The sequence below is a fragment of the Gobio gobio genome, assembly GCF_949357685.1.
Source record: "Gobio gobio genome assembly, chromosome: 22".
In the NCBI taxonomy this organism is placed as follows: Eukaryota; Metazoa; Chordata; class Actinopteri; order Cypriniformes; family Gobionidae; genus Gobio; species Gobio gobio.
In genome coordinates this window covers 8,563,716-8,582,837 of record NC_137118.1, presented here as the reverse complement: position 1 = coordinate 8,582,837, position 19,122 = coordinate 8,563,716, and the positions used below count along the sequence as shown (strand labels likewise).

Genomic DNA, 19,122 nt, shown 5'->3' with positions numbered 1-19,122 from the left:
GGCTAATCCAAGCTTAATAATGGCAGTGAATGGAAGACCAAAATTTGAAGCCTAAAAAAAGTGTATCAATCCATCATAAACGTGCTCCACACAGCCCCGGGAGGTTAATAAAGGCCTTCTGAAGTGAATTGTTGGGTTTTCGTAAGAAAAATATCCATATTTAACACGTTATAATGTAAAATATCTAGCTTCCGGTGGATTGCCTTCCGTATTCAACTTATGAAAAAAGCGTAACTAGCACAACAATGATGTCGGACGTAGCGTAAGCATTTTGAACTGCGAGAGGCGTTAGACTCTTTTCGTAAGTTGAATACGGAAGGCGGTCCGCCGGAAGCCAGATATTTTACTTTATAATGTGTTAAATATGGATATTTTTCTTACACAAACCCATCAATTCATTTCAGAAGGCCTTTATTAACCCCCAAGAGCCGTGTGGAGTACTTTTATGATGGATCGATAGATGGATTGATACACTTTTTGGGGCTTTACATTTTGGGCTGCCATTCACTGCCATTAAAATGATTGGATTAGCCAGGACATTTTTTAATATAACTTTGATTGTATCCGTTTGAAAGAAGAATGTCATATACACCTATGGCTTAATAGTGAGTAAATTATGGGATAATTTTCTTTTTTTTTGTGAACTATCCCTTTAAAGCGATGCAAAAATTCTTCTTTCAAAGAACACTTCAGTGTAGCCTACCACACTGTAAAATATGGAAATTATCTTATTGTTTGTTATCAAACTACTATTACAAAGGCTATGACAAATCATGTTGATGTAAAACCAAAAACACAGCTGAAAAGTAAAGTAAAAACTAACAAAAAAAAACTATTTATTACTTCAAATCAATTGTAAATCTAATTAATTGAGATAAATAAACTTGTCCCAATCCAGTCCTCTTGTTTTCGTTCTTGTTTAATGTTTTCATAGGGATAGAAACCTCATACATTTTAGACTAAACCATTGCAATCTCCCTGTATTTCTCTGGTTTAAATCTCCATTTTTATTTATAAACATGCCGTAGCCCTAAATAGCAGGTTAAGTGTTTAATTGGATTGACAGAAAGACAACAGCGTCTAAATCAGAGCAGCGCAAGCCAGCAGAGCAAAGGTCCGAGTATAAAACCCTGTGCCTCTGAGAGTTATCCGCACTCTCTGACCACACCAGACGGGCTGCGGATTACCTGAGAGAGGGAGCAGATCGCCTTATTGCCCTAACAGTGAACAGGTAAGAACTCAATGACTTTACATTAAAAAGTTCAGTAACAGGTAACAAATCATAGCATTCTACTAAAGAAAGCATGACACTATTGTCTTTTGTACAGTATTAAATTGACTTCATTCAGTTCATTTAGCCCTGTTTCGTGGGGCCTTGTAAATATTCATTTAGCCTATGCAACCAATAATTGATTGCATTCAGATTGTCTTCCTGTGAAGAGCCACTCAATCAGCAAAATTGGTATTGGACAGGAATGAGCATTAAGCTTGAGCTTTACAGCTGAGAGACATTAGACACATTCGATATGTGTAATTTGTTTTGCATTGATAAAAGACAGTATATGACATGCACAGTGTTTGACAGCCTCTTAGTAGTTATGTTTTTTTATTTTGATCATTTCTATTTGAAATATATAGGGCTCACAACCTGTATCTTCATGTTAATTTTAGTCAAAATATATCCCATCCATACAATTTGCATAAGCTTAAAGCCAAGTTAAGTTGGCATATTTAAAGAGATTTACAGCAAAGTATCTGAGCTCACTGGATGAGCAATGCCGGACAGACGAATCTCTGTGAGATTTATTTGAGAGAAAAATAAAAGAGTAAGAGTCTCACTGGATGAGATTTTCACATTCACACACACACACACACACACCAACTCACACAGTGAGAGCCATTTATTTTGTTTTTCATAATATTCACTTTCCTATTTCATTTCTTTCAGGAAAATCCTTGTACAATGGCAGACAAGTAAGTATTCTTTCCTTTTTGCTCTAACCTTTGAGAATTGTCACACTACTCACATACAAAAAAAGGGTTTTGTTTAGTTTTTAGACTTGTTGTGCTTTTCAATACAATTTATTAAAAAAAAAAATTTTTTTTGGGGAAAGCAGAAAAGCAATTTAGGCAGTAGCAACTTGCTGAACTCTAATATTACTGGTCATACTTTTCACCATAGTATTTACTCAGTGCTCAGTTTCTATATTATTTTATTATTTTATATTGATATTGCATGCTTTTTTTGGTCACTTTCCAATTTTTGTGCTTATTAAATACTGACCCGTCGGGTTATATCTAAGCAATGACAAAGAGTCAATCCAAAGTGCAAATCACAAAAAAAAGTGCATATTACAAGGATATTGGCTGTTTATTAGGACTTTTAAAGCACATATTAATGCCTTATTCTGAATGACCATATTCGACATCCCTTAATCATACCCATTAACTAACTTAAACGCTACAAAAACTAACTGTTAATATAGGCAAAAGTCGTAGTTAATAGTGAATATGTCTTCCCCATAAGTGTTGCTAAATTAAAAAAACACTTTACATGTCCATGACTAAGTAGAATAGGGTAGGATAGAGAAAAAAAACATTTCTGTACACACCACAGTGAGGATGTTCTTGAAAGTTTGGAATAGATCTTATCAAGGGGGAACATTGATTGGAGTCCAGCATGAATGTGTCATAAGCCAGCAGTCACAATCAATTACCAGGCATCCCCTTTGGTAAACACAAGCTGCCTCCATTCATGGAGCCTAGATTAATAGCAGGGTATTCCAGGACTTGGCTTTAAAGTGTCTTAAAATACTAATCTTTAACAACGTGATGAGCGCTCGGGGCAAAAAGGTCAAACCTGCAAACTCAAATGCATTGAGGTAGAGGTGGCTGAAGAGATTACCTGAGGTTTATACCTGAGGTATAGCCCTAACAAGTGACCCCTGCTCACTCCTTTAACACCTTCTGCAATATATATAGTCAGGCTTCACAGGTTTTATTTTTGTAGCACTAACCAATTTTTTCATCTTGTTTTATCAGTGTTTACTACACCATCAACCATGTATTTTACTGTTCCTTATTCCCATTTTTCTTTATTTGTGTGTTCAGAGTTTACAAGAAGACCAGTGGAAATGGCCAGGTATGACTGAACTTAATTCTTATTTGTCCATTCCTCAGTTTACTGTCACAGATTTATCTTGAATTTTCCTATTACATTAGGTGGAAACCCATGTGTGTAATGCACTGTTTATGTTTCAGCTCACCCTTTACCTGGGGAAGAGAGACTTTGTTGACCATATTGACACAGTTGACGCTGTTGGTGAGAAACTGCCTGCTTTTATTACTCAAACACAGACAACAGCTAATATCCAACAACTACATTTGATTCGTTTCTTATTCTAAACAGAGGGTGTGCTGAAAATCGACCCTGCAGAACTTGGAGACAGAAAAGGTATTGTCAGTATTAATGTTTCTTAATAAAAAGAAATAAATAAAAATATTATATACAAAGTATAAATAATAAATGCATGTATATTGAAAAAAAAATTATGTGATTATGTGACTCCTAAAAAAAGTTTCATGTTTTGCATGTTGCTTCGTGCAGTGTGGATCCAGCTGGCCTGCGCTTTCCGTTATGGTCGTGAAGACCTGGATGTGATTGGGCTTTCCTTCAGGAAAGACATCTGGATTCAGCACATCCAGCTATATCCTAATGCAGGCCACAAACCCACCCTGACAGAGATGCACAACACTCTCCTAAAGAAAGCTGGAGAGCAGGGCCATCCCTTCACTTTTAATGTAAGTCATCATTTCATTTACATTGTGAATCACACAGTAAAATAAAACAGACAATGATTAGGAGTAATCATTTTACACCCCCCCCCCCCCCCCCAAATAGATAAATAAATTAATATTTGTATCCTCATATAACTGATGTGACTTAAATGAAAACAAACAGTCTTTTTCTTTCAGATCCCGACCAACCTCCCCTGCTCTGTTACGCTTCAGCCTGGCCCAGATGACACAGGAAAGGTGAGATGAAATGAGAGCGAATTAGATATTATCTTCAAATAGAAATGCGCTGGATGGACTTGCTCATGTCTCTGTTCTTGCAGGCTTGCGGTGTTGACTTTGAGGTCAAGGCCTACTTGGCCAAAGCAGCTGAGGACCCCGATGAGAAAATCGACAAGAAGTGAGTGTGTTATAGGTTATTTTGCACATATAATGCCTGTTAACAGTTTCACTGAATTTTTACAAATCATTTTTTCTCTCGTCTCACTCAGGGACACTTGCCGCCTTATCATTCGTAAAATCCAGTTCGCTCCTGATAACACAGGATCTGGACAGAAAGCTGAGCTCTGCAAGAGCTTCATGATGTCCGATAAGCCTGTTCTTCTCGAAGCCTCTCTGGCCAAGGATGTATGTAAACTATGATGCACTGTAGGATTTGATATTTATCAATTTAGTATATTTACCATTTGTCTTTTTCCCATTGATGACAGATCTACTACCATGGTGATCCCATCGCCATCAATGTTAAGGTCAAGAACGAGACCAACAAAGTTGTGAAAAAAATCAAGATTACAGGTGAGATTGATCAAAAGTTGAATGTATAACAGGTAATGTAGAGTAATCATGTCAATATTACAACGTATAACCCCCTGGCAGGGTGATAATGACCCTAATTACATGACTACTTCCAAATAAATCCATAAATGGACATGAAATATTGATTTAAGTTATTCTAATATGCAAAAAGAATGAGAAATAAAATCCACATAATGCCATCATTGACCAATCAGAGTCAAGCATTCCATCAGGTGGTATAATAAATAGCTGTATATTTGAATGAACTGATGGTGTATCCATTCCTCTCCTAGTTGACCAAACCACAGACGTCGTTCTCTACTCGGCCGACAAATACACCAAGAGTGTGCTGAGCGAAGAGTTTGCGTGAGTGTTGTTTTCTTTGACTGATATGCCAGCCATTGTGAAGATCTCTTCAATGATCAGTCGTAAGTTATCTAACCTATATATGATTGCCTGTCTGCAGGGAAACTATAGAAGGCAGTGCAAATTTTGAAAAATCCCTCGCCATCACTCCTTTGCTGTCAGACAACAAGGAGAAACGTGGCCTGGCGCTGGACGGCAGGCTTAAAGATGAAGACACCAATTTGGCCTCAACCACCATGTGAGTGTTTTATACCCAATAAAAATGGGTAACTTCCTCATAATCCAGTTGTAAAAAAAATCTTTGTATTTATTTGTGGGCTGTAATGCACTGCTCCTAATACAACACATTCGCTATGGTACTATACTGTGAACTCTGCTAATTACTCATTAACTTTTCCTTCCTTTCTTCAGAATAAGGGCAGGAATGGATAAGGAAGTTTTGGGAATTCTGGTGTCCTACAAGATCAAAGTTAACCTCATGGTATCAGGTGGAGGGTAAGGATTACTTTCTGTGAGATATCTGTCCAGTTTATACTATACTGAAAATTATAAATAAATTATTGTTTCAATAATCTCCTCCTGGGACCCAGGAATAGACTTTTGTCCACTGTAGTCGTTTTTTCCATCTGTTTCTTATGCTCTAAACAATGTAATGACATGAAAAAATACTCAATTAAAATAAAACTTTTTCTGGGTCCCAAGAGGATAATAATAATACAATTATAATATAATAATAATGATTAATAATGATTAATTCCAAATAAAAGTTTGTGTTTACATAATATATGTGTGTGTACTGTGTATAATTATTATGTATAATATATAAATACACCCACATGCATGAATATATTTAAGAGAAATTTGTTATATTTATATATAACATATTATGTATTCTATAAATTAAATACATATATGTACAGTATATACATGCAAATATTTCTTAAATATATACATTGAGTGTGTATTTATATATACATAATAATTATACACAGTACACACACATATATTAAGTAAACACAAACTTTTATTTGGAATTAATAATTTTGTATTACTAAAAATAGGTATATTACTAAAACAATTACATACTGAAATAATACTACTAAAATATATTACTGAAAATACTACTAAAAATAACAATTTGATGTATAATTGATCTGTTTCTGCTCTTGCAGTCTGCTGGGAGGACTGACAGCAAGGTAAATCAAAAATGAGAAAACAGATGAAATGCATTATGGGAAATCAGAAATGGCCTTTTTTCTAACCGGTTGTTTTCTCCTTACAGTGATGTGACAGTAGAGCTGCCTCTGACCCTGATGCACCCCAAACCCAAAGGTAAACAAGCACACTTTTTCTCATCATTCTTTAGCATGGCCCATGGCAAGTTTTTTGTCCAAACGTGGTCCACCAAAGTTTTTTGGCATGAAGTATCTCACTCACTTTCTTTATCTCCCTCTCTGATTATAACAGACTGAATGCCCGCATAAGATTCCACAGGACAGATGTTACCCTTGAGTACTTTCCCTCAGCACTTTCACAGTGAGACAGCACAAGAAGTCGCACGGCTCCCCAAGGCGTCTCAGACAATGACGGGAGTACCTCACAAAAAAGAAAACATCAGTATCACTTAGCAAAGTCGCTAGGTCATACTGATGGCAATAAAAGGATAGTTTAAAGCATAAATACAACTTGAAGAGAAATGTGTGGGGTGAATGGTTGCCTTGAGGTACTCAGTCCAGGAATAACTTTGTGAAAGTGCTCCCTAATGCTCATCATCTTACCTATAAATTAGCCCATAGGTTACAAGTGTGTCTGAGTGAGGCATTTCAAAATGTATGGAGTTTGATCACCTCATTATGTATGCTTGTGTTAACTTGTCTTGCCTAGAGTCTAGAGTCATTTAAACCAGCAGCTTTATATCCCAGCAACTCATGTGACTTTGTGTAATGTTTGTTTTGTCATGTGTGGAATTTTTGACTCTTGAGTCATTAAACCAAATAAAATACCTCCAAAACCTTCATGGACATTTGTGTTTATATGGATTGCTATAAATTGTATTATTTATTGGTTGACATTAGTTGACACAAGAACAATGAACAGTACTTCTGCTGCATTTATTGTTGTGTTAGTCTCAACATTTACTTATAATTTTTTAAGATCAAAAGGTGCATCTGTTAACATTTTTTAATGCACTAATGTGAACAAAGGTTAATTAATGCTGTGTATTTCTCATAGATATTTTATGTTAACAAATGAGACCTTGTTTCAATGTTTTACCATTTAAACTCCTAAACAACTGATGAAATAGGGAAGTAGCAATCTGCTGTTGTTCAATGGTTTTCAGACAGACTATTTGTTGGTCAGAACAATGCACAGCTACTAGGGAACGTTGTCACAAAAGGTTATTGTGCCCACAGTAAGATATCTTTTTTTTTTTCGGCCAATACCAGATTTTATGCAGTGACAGAAAGCTATCTGAAAATCTCTTCTTAATGATGTGATATACACTGTATTGCCAAAAGTTTTGGGACGCCTGACTTTACATGCACATGAACTTTAATGTCATCCCATTCTTAATCCATAGGGTGTAATATGGAGTTGGCCCACCCTTTGCAGCAATAACAGCTTCAACTTGGGTTCTTGAAACACGCTATATAAATAAAACATATTATTATTATTATTATTAATAATATTCAGGTTTGGGAGTGTGTTTATGGGCATTTTTGACCATTCTTCTAGAAGTGCTTTTGTGAGGTCAGGCACTGATGTTGGACGAGAAGGCCTGGCTCGCAGTCTCCCAAATTCATCCAAATTCAAATTCAATTCGCTCTAATTCATCCCAAATGTGTTCTGTCGGGTTGAGGTCAGGACTCTGTGCAGGCCAGTCAAGTTCCTCTAAACCAAACTCACTCATCCATGTCTTTATGGACCTTGCTTTGTGCACAGTCATATTGGAACAGAATGGGGTCATCCCCAAACTGTTCCCACAAAGTTGGGAGCATGAAATTGTCCAAAATGTCTTGGTATGCTGAAACATTAAGAGTTCCTTTCATTGGAAATAAGGTGCCAAGTCCAACCCATGAAAAACAACCCTCACACCATAATCCCCCCTCCACCAAACTTTACACATGGCACGAAATGCCGCTCTCCTGGCAACCGCCAAACCCAGACTCGTCCATCGGATTGCCAGACAGAGAGGCGTGATTCGTCACTCCAGAGAACACGTTTCCACTGCTCTAGAGTCCTATCACGGTACCACGCTTGAATTCTCTGAGCTCCTGAGAGCGACTCATTCTTTCACAAATGTTTGCAGACATTGATTTTATACACCTTTGGCCATTGAAGTGATTGGAACACCTGAATTCAATGATTTGGAGGGGTGTCCCGAATAATTTTGGCAATACAATTTAACTAGAACAAGTCAGAAAATACACTTTAACATTCAGAAAATCGTTCTGGCTAGGTTTGTGCGCCTACAACTAGTTTAGAGACTGGAGATACATAACCAAATTGTCTTAATCATTACAACCATCTCATCAGTGTTTTGATGGTCCAATGATGATGATCTGCCAAAATCTTATAGCTTTCAATGTACGTTACATGTCGGTCTGTTCCTGTTGCGTTTCGTTTCATGTATCACGTGTTCCTTTGTCTCAGTTTCCCGCCTCCTGTTTGTTACTATGGTTTCCCTTGTTAGTCTAGTTCTGTTCAGCTGTTTAGTTAATCACCTGTATCACCTGCCCCTCGTTAATCAGTCATCAGTGTTTGTATTTAGTTTCCTCTTGTTCACCCAGTCTTTGTCTGGTCTAAGCTATGTGTATGCTGTGTGGTGTTCTGTCCGATGTTATTCTGAATAAATCCTATCTTTGTGGAAGTCCCGAATCGCCTCTTCACTGCTGCACCGTACATCCATAACAATGTAATGTAATGTTAATGGGGGATTGAGAGACTTAAAACTATAATATTTACAATATTGAGCCATAAATCTATTTTATTATCATACTAAAACTGTCAATGCAAAACTCGCACTCACTTAAATTTAGTTTAAACGGTTTTCTATATATTTAGCACTCATACTCAATATAAAAACAAATAACATCAGCACTAACTGTGATTTAAAAGCATTTAGCAAGTGCAACTGTAAGCTGTTAAACCTTCGATTTGTAATCACAGGTGGATCTGTAGTAATCTGCACTTAGCATGTGTGTTTACCTAAAGCATATTACTGGTATGAGAGTCCGAGCTCATAGAGAGGGGATCAAAACCCTGACCCGAGGGTTAGGTTTTTTTTTAGGAGAGCACAACAAGCAATGAACAAACTCTCAGCCAAGATATCTCCTTCCTCCGGACCCCTACCCATCACACTTCACCTGCCTACACCAGGTAATGTTTTTTAGCTCTGAGTAGTTTACTGGTTTTGATATTATTTAGTTATAGGTGCAATCTAAAAAATAAAGGTTCTTTATTGGCATCTATGGTTCCATAAGGAACCTTTCTGTTGTGTTCGTAAGTGAATTGTATTGTGATTACTATTTTGAAGTGATGAGTTCTGACGTAATGTGTGTGAGAACGGAAGTGAAGAAGTAAACAAGATGGATGAAGTTCACTGGTCCTGTGCTTTATTGTTTAATAACTCCTGACTGATACCATGCTTTCCATTGCATCTTTATAGTGGAAAAGGTTTTTGTGATTTTATCTAAATAACATGGAAATGTTTCTTGGTTCTTTTAAGAACTGTTCATTGAAAGGTTATTTGGGGAACCAAAAATTGTTCTTCCATGGCATTACAACAAAAACCTTTAAGAGTGTATGGAAATCTATCAACCGTGGAAGTAGGAAAAGTTGACTTTTGTAATTCTTTAAATGACTTGTATTTGTTCTTCTTAGCAAGTGAGAAGGATCCTCAGGAACAGACCTTAGTCCAGGATGAATCTGATGCAGAAAGACCATCTAAACGTTGCTGCACTCAATGGCCATTCCGAGCTGTATGGAAGGGGACATGCGGGCTCATTTTAGGGGCTTGTGTGGCTGTTTCCTGGGCCTGGGGTACTCACAGTGCTAAAGAAACTCTGATCAGACATCCCACCCCGTTCTTTATCATTTGGTTCTGTAGCATCTGGAACATTCTCTTTTTTCCCTTCTACTATCTGTGTCATCTTCTCACGGAGAAACAGAAGCAGTTGCCAACCACCGAGTTCAGGTCAGAAGAAAATATTTCAAATGAACGCTGAATCGTTTTATGTGATCTTTATGACTTTCTTATGTTAGGATGTATGCTTGGCAGTCCAGTATAAATTTGCTAGAGTGCTGAAGCAATTAAAGCAAGTCAAATAAACATTATAGTTCAGCATATCATTCTTATTTGGACTAAATGTTCTGAAAGCTGTTTAGTGCAAGCTGCTTTCAGTCCCTAATCCTCACAGCTTCTAATACAGCTAAACAAATTGCCACTTTACATTAATGAATCTATGCCTGGCCAAGAACCCATAATCAGTGCAAAGTCTCATCACTGAAACTGGCTGGCTGTTTTTGGCATAACAGCAAAACCTTATGCATTATCATTTGGGGATAGGTTACAGACAGCTTTATTATAAACTGTACTGTGCATGGTCTTTTAGTCTTGACCTAAGCTGTATTTTTACACATGGGGTTTAGACCGTTCTATTTATAAAGAACTAACGCAGCATACTTTCATCTTTACTAGTGAAAGAATTGTGGATGTTGGTTTTTGTTGCAAAACATTCACATGCAAATAAATAATTCCTTGAATTAATTGACAGGGGGACAGGGGCAAGTTGTCAAATTCTTTTTACTCCAATTAATATTTCTCAGGGTTTAGCCTATCTCGGTTAATCAAGGAAAAAATGTAACCCTTTCACGCATGGAGGTCCCTACAGCTATTCAAAAGGTTTTTCTTGCATATGCATAGGTTTTGATGGCATAGTTGCACATCAACCTCTAAAGTGGACCCTAGTGCACCATCCTATACATCCTGGCATATGTCTATTTTTCTCCATCCAAACCAATATGGCCGATGGCCAGTCAGAAATGCCAAGTTGCTCTTGAATTTCCATCCATTACCACTATCCCAGGAGACTGTGACTAGTGAAATGTTCTAGCATCAAGCAATATCTAATGAGTCATTTCGCAGTTAAATTTTCCGAAGTATTGATTTTAGATTGGGAGGAAATTCTGATTAATCATCTGTCCTCTAAATTGGACATTATGCATCACAAGCTATATTTCAGCTACAATCCATACTATTACTGTGAAATACTTCATCTGTAGTAACATTTTACTGTAAATAAATACTATTTGTGTTATTAGAATGTAATTTGCATTAACTCCAAAGAAGTAATTTGATTACGTAATATACTACTTGTAATGCGTTACTTTACTCGATAGATCAAAAAGTAATCTGATTACAATGCACATTACTTTTAATGCATTATTTTGCACAGATCAAAAAGTAATATGATTAGGTATGCGTGTTACTAGTAATATATTACTTCACTTGTTAGATCAAAAGTAATCTGATTACATAATGCACATTACTTGTAATGCGTTACTTTACTTGAAACATCAAAAAAGTAATCTGATTACATAATGCACGTTACTTGTAATGCATTACTTTACTTGAAACATCAAAAAAGTAATCTGATTACATAATGCACATTACTTGTAATGCATTACTTTACTTGAAACATCAAAAAAGTAATCTGATTACATAAAGCACATTACTTGTAATGCGTTACTTTACTCAGGTCAAAAAGTAATCTGATTACATAATGCATGTTAATTGTAATGCGTTACTTTATTTGAAACATCAAAAAAGGAATCTAATTACATAATGCATGTTACTTGTAATGTATTACTTTACTTGAAACATCAAAAAGTAATCTGATTACATAATGCATGTTACTTGTAATGCATTACTTTACTCAGGTCAAAAAGTAATCTGATTACATAATGCACGTTACTTGTAATGCGTTACTTTACTCAGGTCAAAAAGTAATCTGATTACATAATGCATGTTAATTGTAATGCGTTACTTTACTTGAAACATCAAAAAAGTAATCTGATTACATAATGCATGTTACTTGTAATGCGTTACTTTACTTGAGACATCAAAAAAGTAATCTGATAATGCACGTTACCTGTAATGCGATACTTTACTCAGATCAAAAAGTAATTTGATTACATAATGCATGTTATTTGTAATGTGTTACCCCCAACACTGCTCATTCCGGATGAGATTGATAACACCTCATCACTAGGTTTTCTCAGAGGAGAGCTATGGTAAAAATGTGTCCATCTTGAACATAATGAAAATTATCAACTAATAAAAATATATTGACATACTCTGGTACACTGGAGGGAGCATCTGAGTTGGGTTTCCACAGGTTCCTTGACAGGTTGTAGAGATCTTTGATGGAATCACCTACTCACACATAATACACATACTATTGCTGTGTTATTACTGTATTATGTTTAAAACAGTATATATTCTGTTAAAACCATAACAGCATACTGTTCACTCAAGTGGATATCTGAAAATCTCTTTGAAAAATGTTATTAAAAAATGCATTTAATTACATGCCCGAAGAGCAATAAAAACACATAAGAAAAAAAATCCAGACTCAGGTTGTCATAATTCATGCATGGGTTAAAGTTATTTTCAGACGTATTGACCTTTTGTTACAACATGCCCCAATAGTGAGACATGGTAAGACATTTTGAACATTGTTTAGTTTTAAAACATATTGGATCATTTACTTCTAACCCTAACCCTAATTTTTGAATTAGGTTTTAAGAACCCTAATAATTCCGGTCCTTGATTCTGATTGATTGAGCTGCATTGTAAATTACTCTACAAACATGCACCTAAATAAATATTAAAATAAGTATTTTTATGAACTAACCATTTTATAAAAGCAATACGACGTGGCCTCTTAACTTCTAAATTTATAAACCATGGCTTCTTGGGTCTTATTGCTTTGTTGTAGGGCTATTATTGGACTTTTGACTCACTCTTGTGACAACTTGCCACACTATACCCTATTTCACAATTGAAAGAACAAGTGAGTGTTTTGTTTGAGCATGGTTTGCAACTTTGTCGTTTTGATTTAATGTGGCCTATATCTTTTTATTTTCTTTTGACGTACAGAAAATGTAGTCAGTTCCTGGGTGACGAACTGACTGTAAGGATTGTCCTGAAAGGAGCAGCTCCATTCTCTGTTCTGTGGAGTTTGTCTGGTTATCTGTACTTATTGGCGCTTTGCCGCATCTCCAAAGTGGACGTAAGTGCCGTCCTCTGCTGCAGCCAAGCTTTTACTTTCCTCCTTTCATGGATTGGACTCAAGGACCGCTTCATGGGTGTCAGGGTAAACAATCAAAAACATTATTGCAGTATTTTTACATCAGCTGACTTGTTTTTCGCAAACTTTATCCATTGAGGAAATCACAAATATTTATATATTTATTTTAATTTCTATTTAGGTAGTAGCTGCCGTCCTGTCCATCACTGGCATTGTTATGTTGGTCTATGGGGACGGGTTTCATAGCGACTCAATCACAGGAGTGGCACTGGGAGTTGGCTCAGCTTCAACGTCTGCTTTATTCAAGGTCAGTACTAGTGGTGGGGATTTTAATTCAACCCATGACTCTTTTGAATCTATTCATTAGAAAGATTATTTCAGAAACATTCACTTTCGTTTAATAACCGACCAAATCACGTTATTCAGTTACTATACAGTTGCCTCAGTAGGCTAGATGTTATGAACGAGTCAATGAATCATTAATTTAGCCGATTCATTAACACCTCCAAGTCATTCACAACCGAAACAATTATTCGTTCTTAAAATTACTAATCCACTAAAACTCCAGAGGTTAAGGAATTCATTTAAACCTGAAAGTGCGTAAACAACTGACACAAATGTTGTTTTTCTGCTGTTTTACTGTAACTCATGGCTTCATGTCTCAGGTGCTTTTCAGAAAGCGTGTAGGGAATGTCCATCCCGGCCCTGCCAGTGTGTTACTATCCTGTGTGGGTCTGTGTAGCTTTGTCCTCCACTCCTGGGTGTGTGTATTGCTTTATTTCACACACGTGGAGTACTGGCCTCCCTCTCAGCACATCCCCTGGGATAAACTTTGTGTCATGGCTTCTCTACTGCTTGGTAATTTATACTTTTGTTTTTCATTATGCGTTATGTAATAATGATTGCACATATTTAATGTTTATAAATTCTGGAGTTAGAACATTTTAACTACTTATGTCTTATATTTTATTGTATTTCAATTATATTTTAAACTATATTATTGCTATTATTAATTTGTGTTTATATAATTTAAAAATGAATTGTTGATATTATCTCATTTTTGTACTGTTTTCTTCTAAGTTTTCAATGTGCTGGTAAATCTGGGAGGAATGTTTACGTACCCCAGTTTAATTTCTCTGGGAATTCTCTTGACCATCCCAGCTAGTGCAGGTGTGTATTTGTCCTAGAGATGCACCAATATGCTGAAAAAAAATCATGCTGCAAACTATAGTCTACGGCGAACCCTCTCATTTGATACATCATTATAATATTAGACATTCAAATTAACAACATCATGTTCAACTGGCATTTATTTTCAGATATAAACATTTTAAATAAAAACTTAAATGTTTGTATGCAACTTTGCACATAAGGTAGTTTTCATAAACACTTGTCTTCATGACAAATGTATTCAAGCATATATAATTAACAGTACATAAGCTTATTTCCAGTGTTTTTTAATAGCTAACTAACAAACTGTGAACATTGGATAACTTTCCTGAGGTAAATGCAGTGTGACACATTGTTCACAAGCTGATTTATTGACATCTTTCTGTGGTTGAAACACTGATTGAGCTGTAACAAGTGGAAGAGACAACTCAGACTTTGCGCTGCCACTTGAACTGAGACGCAACAACTTTTTGTCATGTCACATTTAAGAGCTTCAAAATGCCATTTATGTTTTTTCATAATTTCATAAAATGGACATAATTTGAAAGCTGAGACTTTGTTTCTTATCACAAGTAACAAAGCACAAAGCTCTTTGCTATTATTATTGTATTATATATATTATTATATTTTTACTGTTAAGGCGTTATAGAGTGGTGCAGGTATGACATTACTTTGTAGGCCAAAACACAGAAGCGAGTTAGCATTTTAGCACTTCCGGTTCCATCGTCCCGAAGTCAATGTTTTTTTTTTTAATAGGGTTTTGGTTAAACAGCTGAAATAAGGTCTGTGGTGAACACAAGCTCAAGACACTTTCAAGTTTTATTCTACAACATAAAACACATCAATATTACCCCACTCGTGATTTTTGAAGCTGTTACATGTTTTTGAAAAAGGCGGTTGCCTATAAGTGGCTAACAGAGGCTGTCGAGGAGATTAAACATCATCAAGCAGAAAATGTAGGCTCAGTCCGCTTTTAGAGCCTCATTATGCTTATAATTGTGCTCTTATAAACTTAAACATTCCTGCAAAATGTTCTTAGATAAAAACTGAAAGAGTAGTCGGAAGCTTAGTGATGGTGACGTCAAAGTCTAGCGATCGTGGTGTAGTTGGTTTATAGCCTTGCTTTAGCTTTTTACTTCTGGCGATTGCATTTAAGCTTCAAAACTCACAAAAGTTGTGTTCATCTGTGAACATTATCTGGATGGACAAAACCTGTAAGTATCATAAACTTTTGTTAATCACAGAGCTTGTTTTTGCAATAATCCAAAAGCATATGGGAAAATCCTATTGGGATTTTTCTCGAGGGAACCAGCGTGATGCTAACTGCTAACTATGGTTAGTTAGCTAACTAATCATATTGAATCACAGTATGAGTTGCAGTCTGAACATGTTTTTCCACCCCTTTAGATTGACTGGATATAATCGGCCCTGATCATCAGCTGTTTTTAAACAATCGGCCAATGGCCGATAGTGAAAATAATTTTCTTTTAAAAAGGAATTGTGGCCAGTTCCTGCGTCCCCTAAGGTGGACGCAGGGTGTACCTCTGTGGGGGTCCCCGTCCGGGGCTCTGGTTCTCCTAAGGTGGACGCAGGGTGTACCTCTGTGGGGGTCCCCGTCCGGGGCTCTGGTTCTCCTAAGGTGGACGCAGGGTGTACCCCTGTGGGGGTCCCCGTCCGGGGCTCTGGTTCTCCTAAGGTGGACGCAGGGTGTACCTCTGTGGGGGTCCCCGTCCGGGGCTCTGGTTCTCCTAAGGTGGACGCAGGGTGTACCTCTGTGGGGGTCCCCGTCCGGGGCTCTGGTTCTCCTAAGGTGGATGCAGGGTGTACCTCTGTAGGGGTCCCTGTCCGGGGCTCTGGTTCTCCTAAGGTGGATGCAGGGTGTACCTCTGTGGGGGTCCCCGTCCGGGGCTCTGGTTCTCCTAAGGTGGATGCAGGGTGTACCTCTGTGGGGGTCCCCGTCCGGGGCTCTGGTTCTCCTAAGGTGGACGCAGGGTGTACCTCTGTGGGGGTCCCCGTCCGGGGCTCTGGTTCTCCTAAGGTGGATGCAGGGTGTACCTCTGTAGGGGTCCCTGTCCGGGGCTCTGGTTCTCCTAAGGTGGATGCAGGGTGTACCTCTGTGGGGGTCCCCGTCCGGGGCTCTGGTTCTCCTAAGGTGGACGCAGGGTGTACCTCTGTGGGGGTCCCTGTCCGGAGCTCTGGTTCTCCTAAGGTGGACGCAGGGTGTACCTCTGTGGGGGTCCCTGTCCAGGGCTCTGGTTCTCTGAGGCGGGCGCGGAGGGTCCTCCATCTGGAGGCCCGTAAGCCTGCCAAAAGTCGATTAATTTTAGGTGACCAGATGCATGGTTCTCTGGAGGCCCCGGGCTTAAGTGTGGGACCCCCAGGTTCGGCTGGTGAACGGGTGTGGGTCCCCCGGAGGATGTGGCCGGGGCTGTGGTTCTCTGAGTCGGGTAGAGGGGGGTGGCTAGGTGGGGGTGTGTGGCCGGGGCTGTGGTTCTCTGAGTCGGGTAGAGGGGGGTGGCTAGTGGGGGTGTGTGGCCGGAGCTGTGGTTCTCTGAGTCGGGTAGAGGGGGGTGGCTAGGTGGGGGTGTGTGGCCGGGGCTGTGGTTCTCTGAGACGGGTAGAGGGGGGGTGGCTAGTGGGGGTGTGTGGCCGGAGCTGTGGTTCTCTGAGACGGGTAGAGGGGGGGTGGCTAGTGGGGGTGTGTGGCCGGAGCTGTGGTTCTCTGAGACGGGTAGAGGGGGGTGGCTAGTGGGGGTGTGTGGCCGGAGCTGTGGTTCTCTGAGTCGGGTAGAGGGGGGGTGGCTAGTGGGGGTGTGTGGCCGGAGCTGTGGTTCTCTGAGTCGGGTAGAGGGGGGTGGCTAGGTGGGGGTGTGTGGCCGGGGCTGTGGTTCTCTGAGTCGGGTAGAGCGGGGTGGCTAGTGGGGGTGTGTGGCCGGAGCTGTGGTTCTCTGAGATGGGTAGAGGGGGGGTGGCTAGTGGGGGTGTGTGGCCGGAGCTGTGGTTCTCTGAGACGGGTAGAGGGGGGGTGGCTAGTGGGGGTGTGTGGCCGGAGCTGTGGTTCTCTGAGTCGGGTAGAGGGGGGTGGCTAGTGGGGGGGTGTGGCCGGAGCTGTGGTTCTCTGAGTCGGGTAGAGGGGGGTGGCTAGTGGGGGTGTGTGGCCGGAGCTGTGGTTCTCTGAGACGGGTAGAGGGGGGGTGGCTAGTGGGGGTGTGTGGCCGGAGCTGTGGTTCTCTGAGACGGGTAGAGGGGGGGTGGCTAATGGGGGTGTGTGGCCGGAGCTGTGGTTCTCTGAGACGGGTAGAGGGGGGGTGGCTAGTGGGGGTGTGTGGCCGGAGCTGTGGTTCTCTGAGTCGGGTAGAGGGGGGTGGCTAGTGGGGGTGTGTGGCCGGAGCTGTGGTTCTCTGAGTCGGGTAGAGGGGGGTGGCTAGTGGGGGTGTGTGGCCGGAGCTGTGGTTCTCTGAGACGGGTAGAGGGGGGGTGGCTAGTGGGGGTGTGTGGCCGGAGCTGTGGTTCTCTGAGTCGGGTAGAGGGGGGTGGCTAGGTGGAGGTCCATGCCGGCTGTCCTGGAGGTGTATGTGGGGTGTGTGTGTGTGTGTGTGTGTGTGTGTGTGTGTGTGTGTGTGTGTGTGTGTGTGTGTGTGTGTGTGTGTGTGTGTGTGTGTGTGTGTGTGTGTGTGTGTGTGTGTGTGTGTGTGTGTGTGTGTGTAGGTGTTAGTGGTGGGGCTGTTAACCGGGCATAACTCCAAGGCCAAGCCGAGTTGGGGCTCCATACTCCATACTTTTATTCCTTTTATTGGCCGATCCCAATTATTGGCATGATGCATCTGAGGAATATAAACCTTCTGAAGCCTCACATGTGAAAAATAGAGTGCCGCAGTGATTTTTGTAGGCCAACTCGGAAGTTAGCATTACCCTGGTTCCCTCCACAAAAGACCCAGTAGGATTTTGGACTATTGTAGAAAATTAGTCTGCAAGCAACAAAGGTTTATGATTCTTATACGTTTTCTTATTATACAGTACATCATGATGTATTTTTATGTTGTAGAATAAAATGTGAAAGTATCTTGAGCTTGTGTAAACAAGCTGACCTGATTTCCGGCATTTAACCATAAATCTACAAAAATACGCCATCCCTGCAGCACACTAAAGGCCTAGATGTGTAAAAATTATTAAGCATCATAAGTTTTTTTGCACCTTGCATACTTTTCCATGGTAAAGTCTATTGCCCTCTCTCTCTCTCTCTCTCTCTCTCTCTCTTTCTCACTCATAAGCTGTAGATACATTTGTGACCGTAACTCTGCACATTAGCCATGTGCGAGCAGCAGCAGCCAGCATCATATCAGCAGGGTATCTCATGCTGCAGCTTCCAGAAAACTGGGATGAGAGCACTTTGCGCTGGCTCAGCACACTGTGTCGTGGAAACTGGCGAGAGGACAGTGTTGTTGGCGAGGAGACTGTAGTGGACCCTGCTGGGCTTGGACGAGCAAAACCCAAACCAGTGGCACTCGGCTGAGACTATCATCAGAAACATAACATCAAAATGTCTGATAACATCAAAAAATGTTTAGTGTGTCTGATGTGTTCTGTTTTCATGTTGTTTAAAATTCAAAATGTCTTTATTAGCTATACTGAAACACCAGATTCATTGAGGATGATAATTACTCTATGTTCAATTGTGTTC

At 39.6% G+C, this 19,122-nt stretch overlaps 2 protein-coding genes across 2 annotated transcripts; both read left to right on the top strand.

Moving 5' to 3' along the window:
* The first annotated feature begins 1,102 nt into the window (after positions 1-1,102).
* Positions 1,103-7,016, top strand: arr3a (arrestin 3a, retinal (X-arrestin)). The gene is made up of 16 exons (XM_079804166.1): positions 1,103-1,231; positions 1,949-1,974; positions 3,112-3,142; positions 3,262-3,322; positions 3,410-3,454; positions 3,608-3,801; positions 3,976-4,035; positions 4,119-4,195; positions 4,287-4,422; positions 4,506-4,590; positions 4,884-4,956; positions 5,057-5,194; positions 5,368-5,451; positions 6,129-6,152; positions 6,239-6,288; positions 6,424-7,016. Exons 2-16 carry the CDS (start codon positions 1,964-1,966, stop codon positions 6,426-6,428), a joined length of 1,074 nt encoding a protein of 357 aa, XP_079660292.1. The 5' UTR covers positions 1,103-1,231; positions 1,949-1,963; the 3' UTR covers positions 6,429-7,016.
* Positions 7,017-9,263: 2,247 nt separating this feature from the next.
* On the top strand, positions 9,264-18,954 carry LOC307119150 (solute carrier family 35 member F4; the record flags this gene model as incomplete). The annotated part of the gene is made up of 7 exons (XM_079805229.1): positions 9,264-9,336; positions 9,841-10,153; positions 13,121-13,337; positions 13,453-13,578; positions 13,937-14,129; positions 14,352-14,441; positions 18,713-18,954. 7 exons carry the CDS (start codon positions 9,264-9,266, stop codon positions 18,952-18,954), a joined length of 1,254 nt encoding a protein of 417 aa, XP_079661355.1.
* Positions 18,955-19,122: the final 168 nt, after the last annotated feature.

Excerpts from the sequence above, each read along its gene's own strand:
- arr3a (XM_079804166.1), top strand. Across the intron at positions 3,802-3,975 it reads GCCATCCCTTCACTTTTAAT|ATCCCGACCAACCTCCCCTG; the intron begins GTAAGTCATCAT and ends TTTTTCTTTCAG. Across the intron at positions 4,957-5,056 it reads GTGCTGAGCGAAGAGTTTGC|GGAAACTATAGAAGGCAGTG; the intron begins GTGAGTGTTGTT and ends GCCTGTCTGCAG.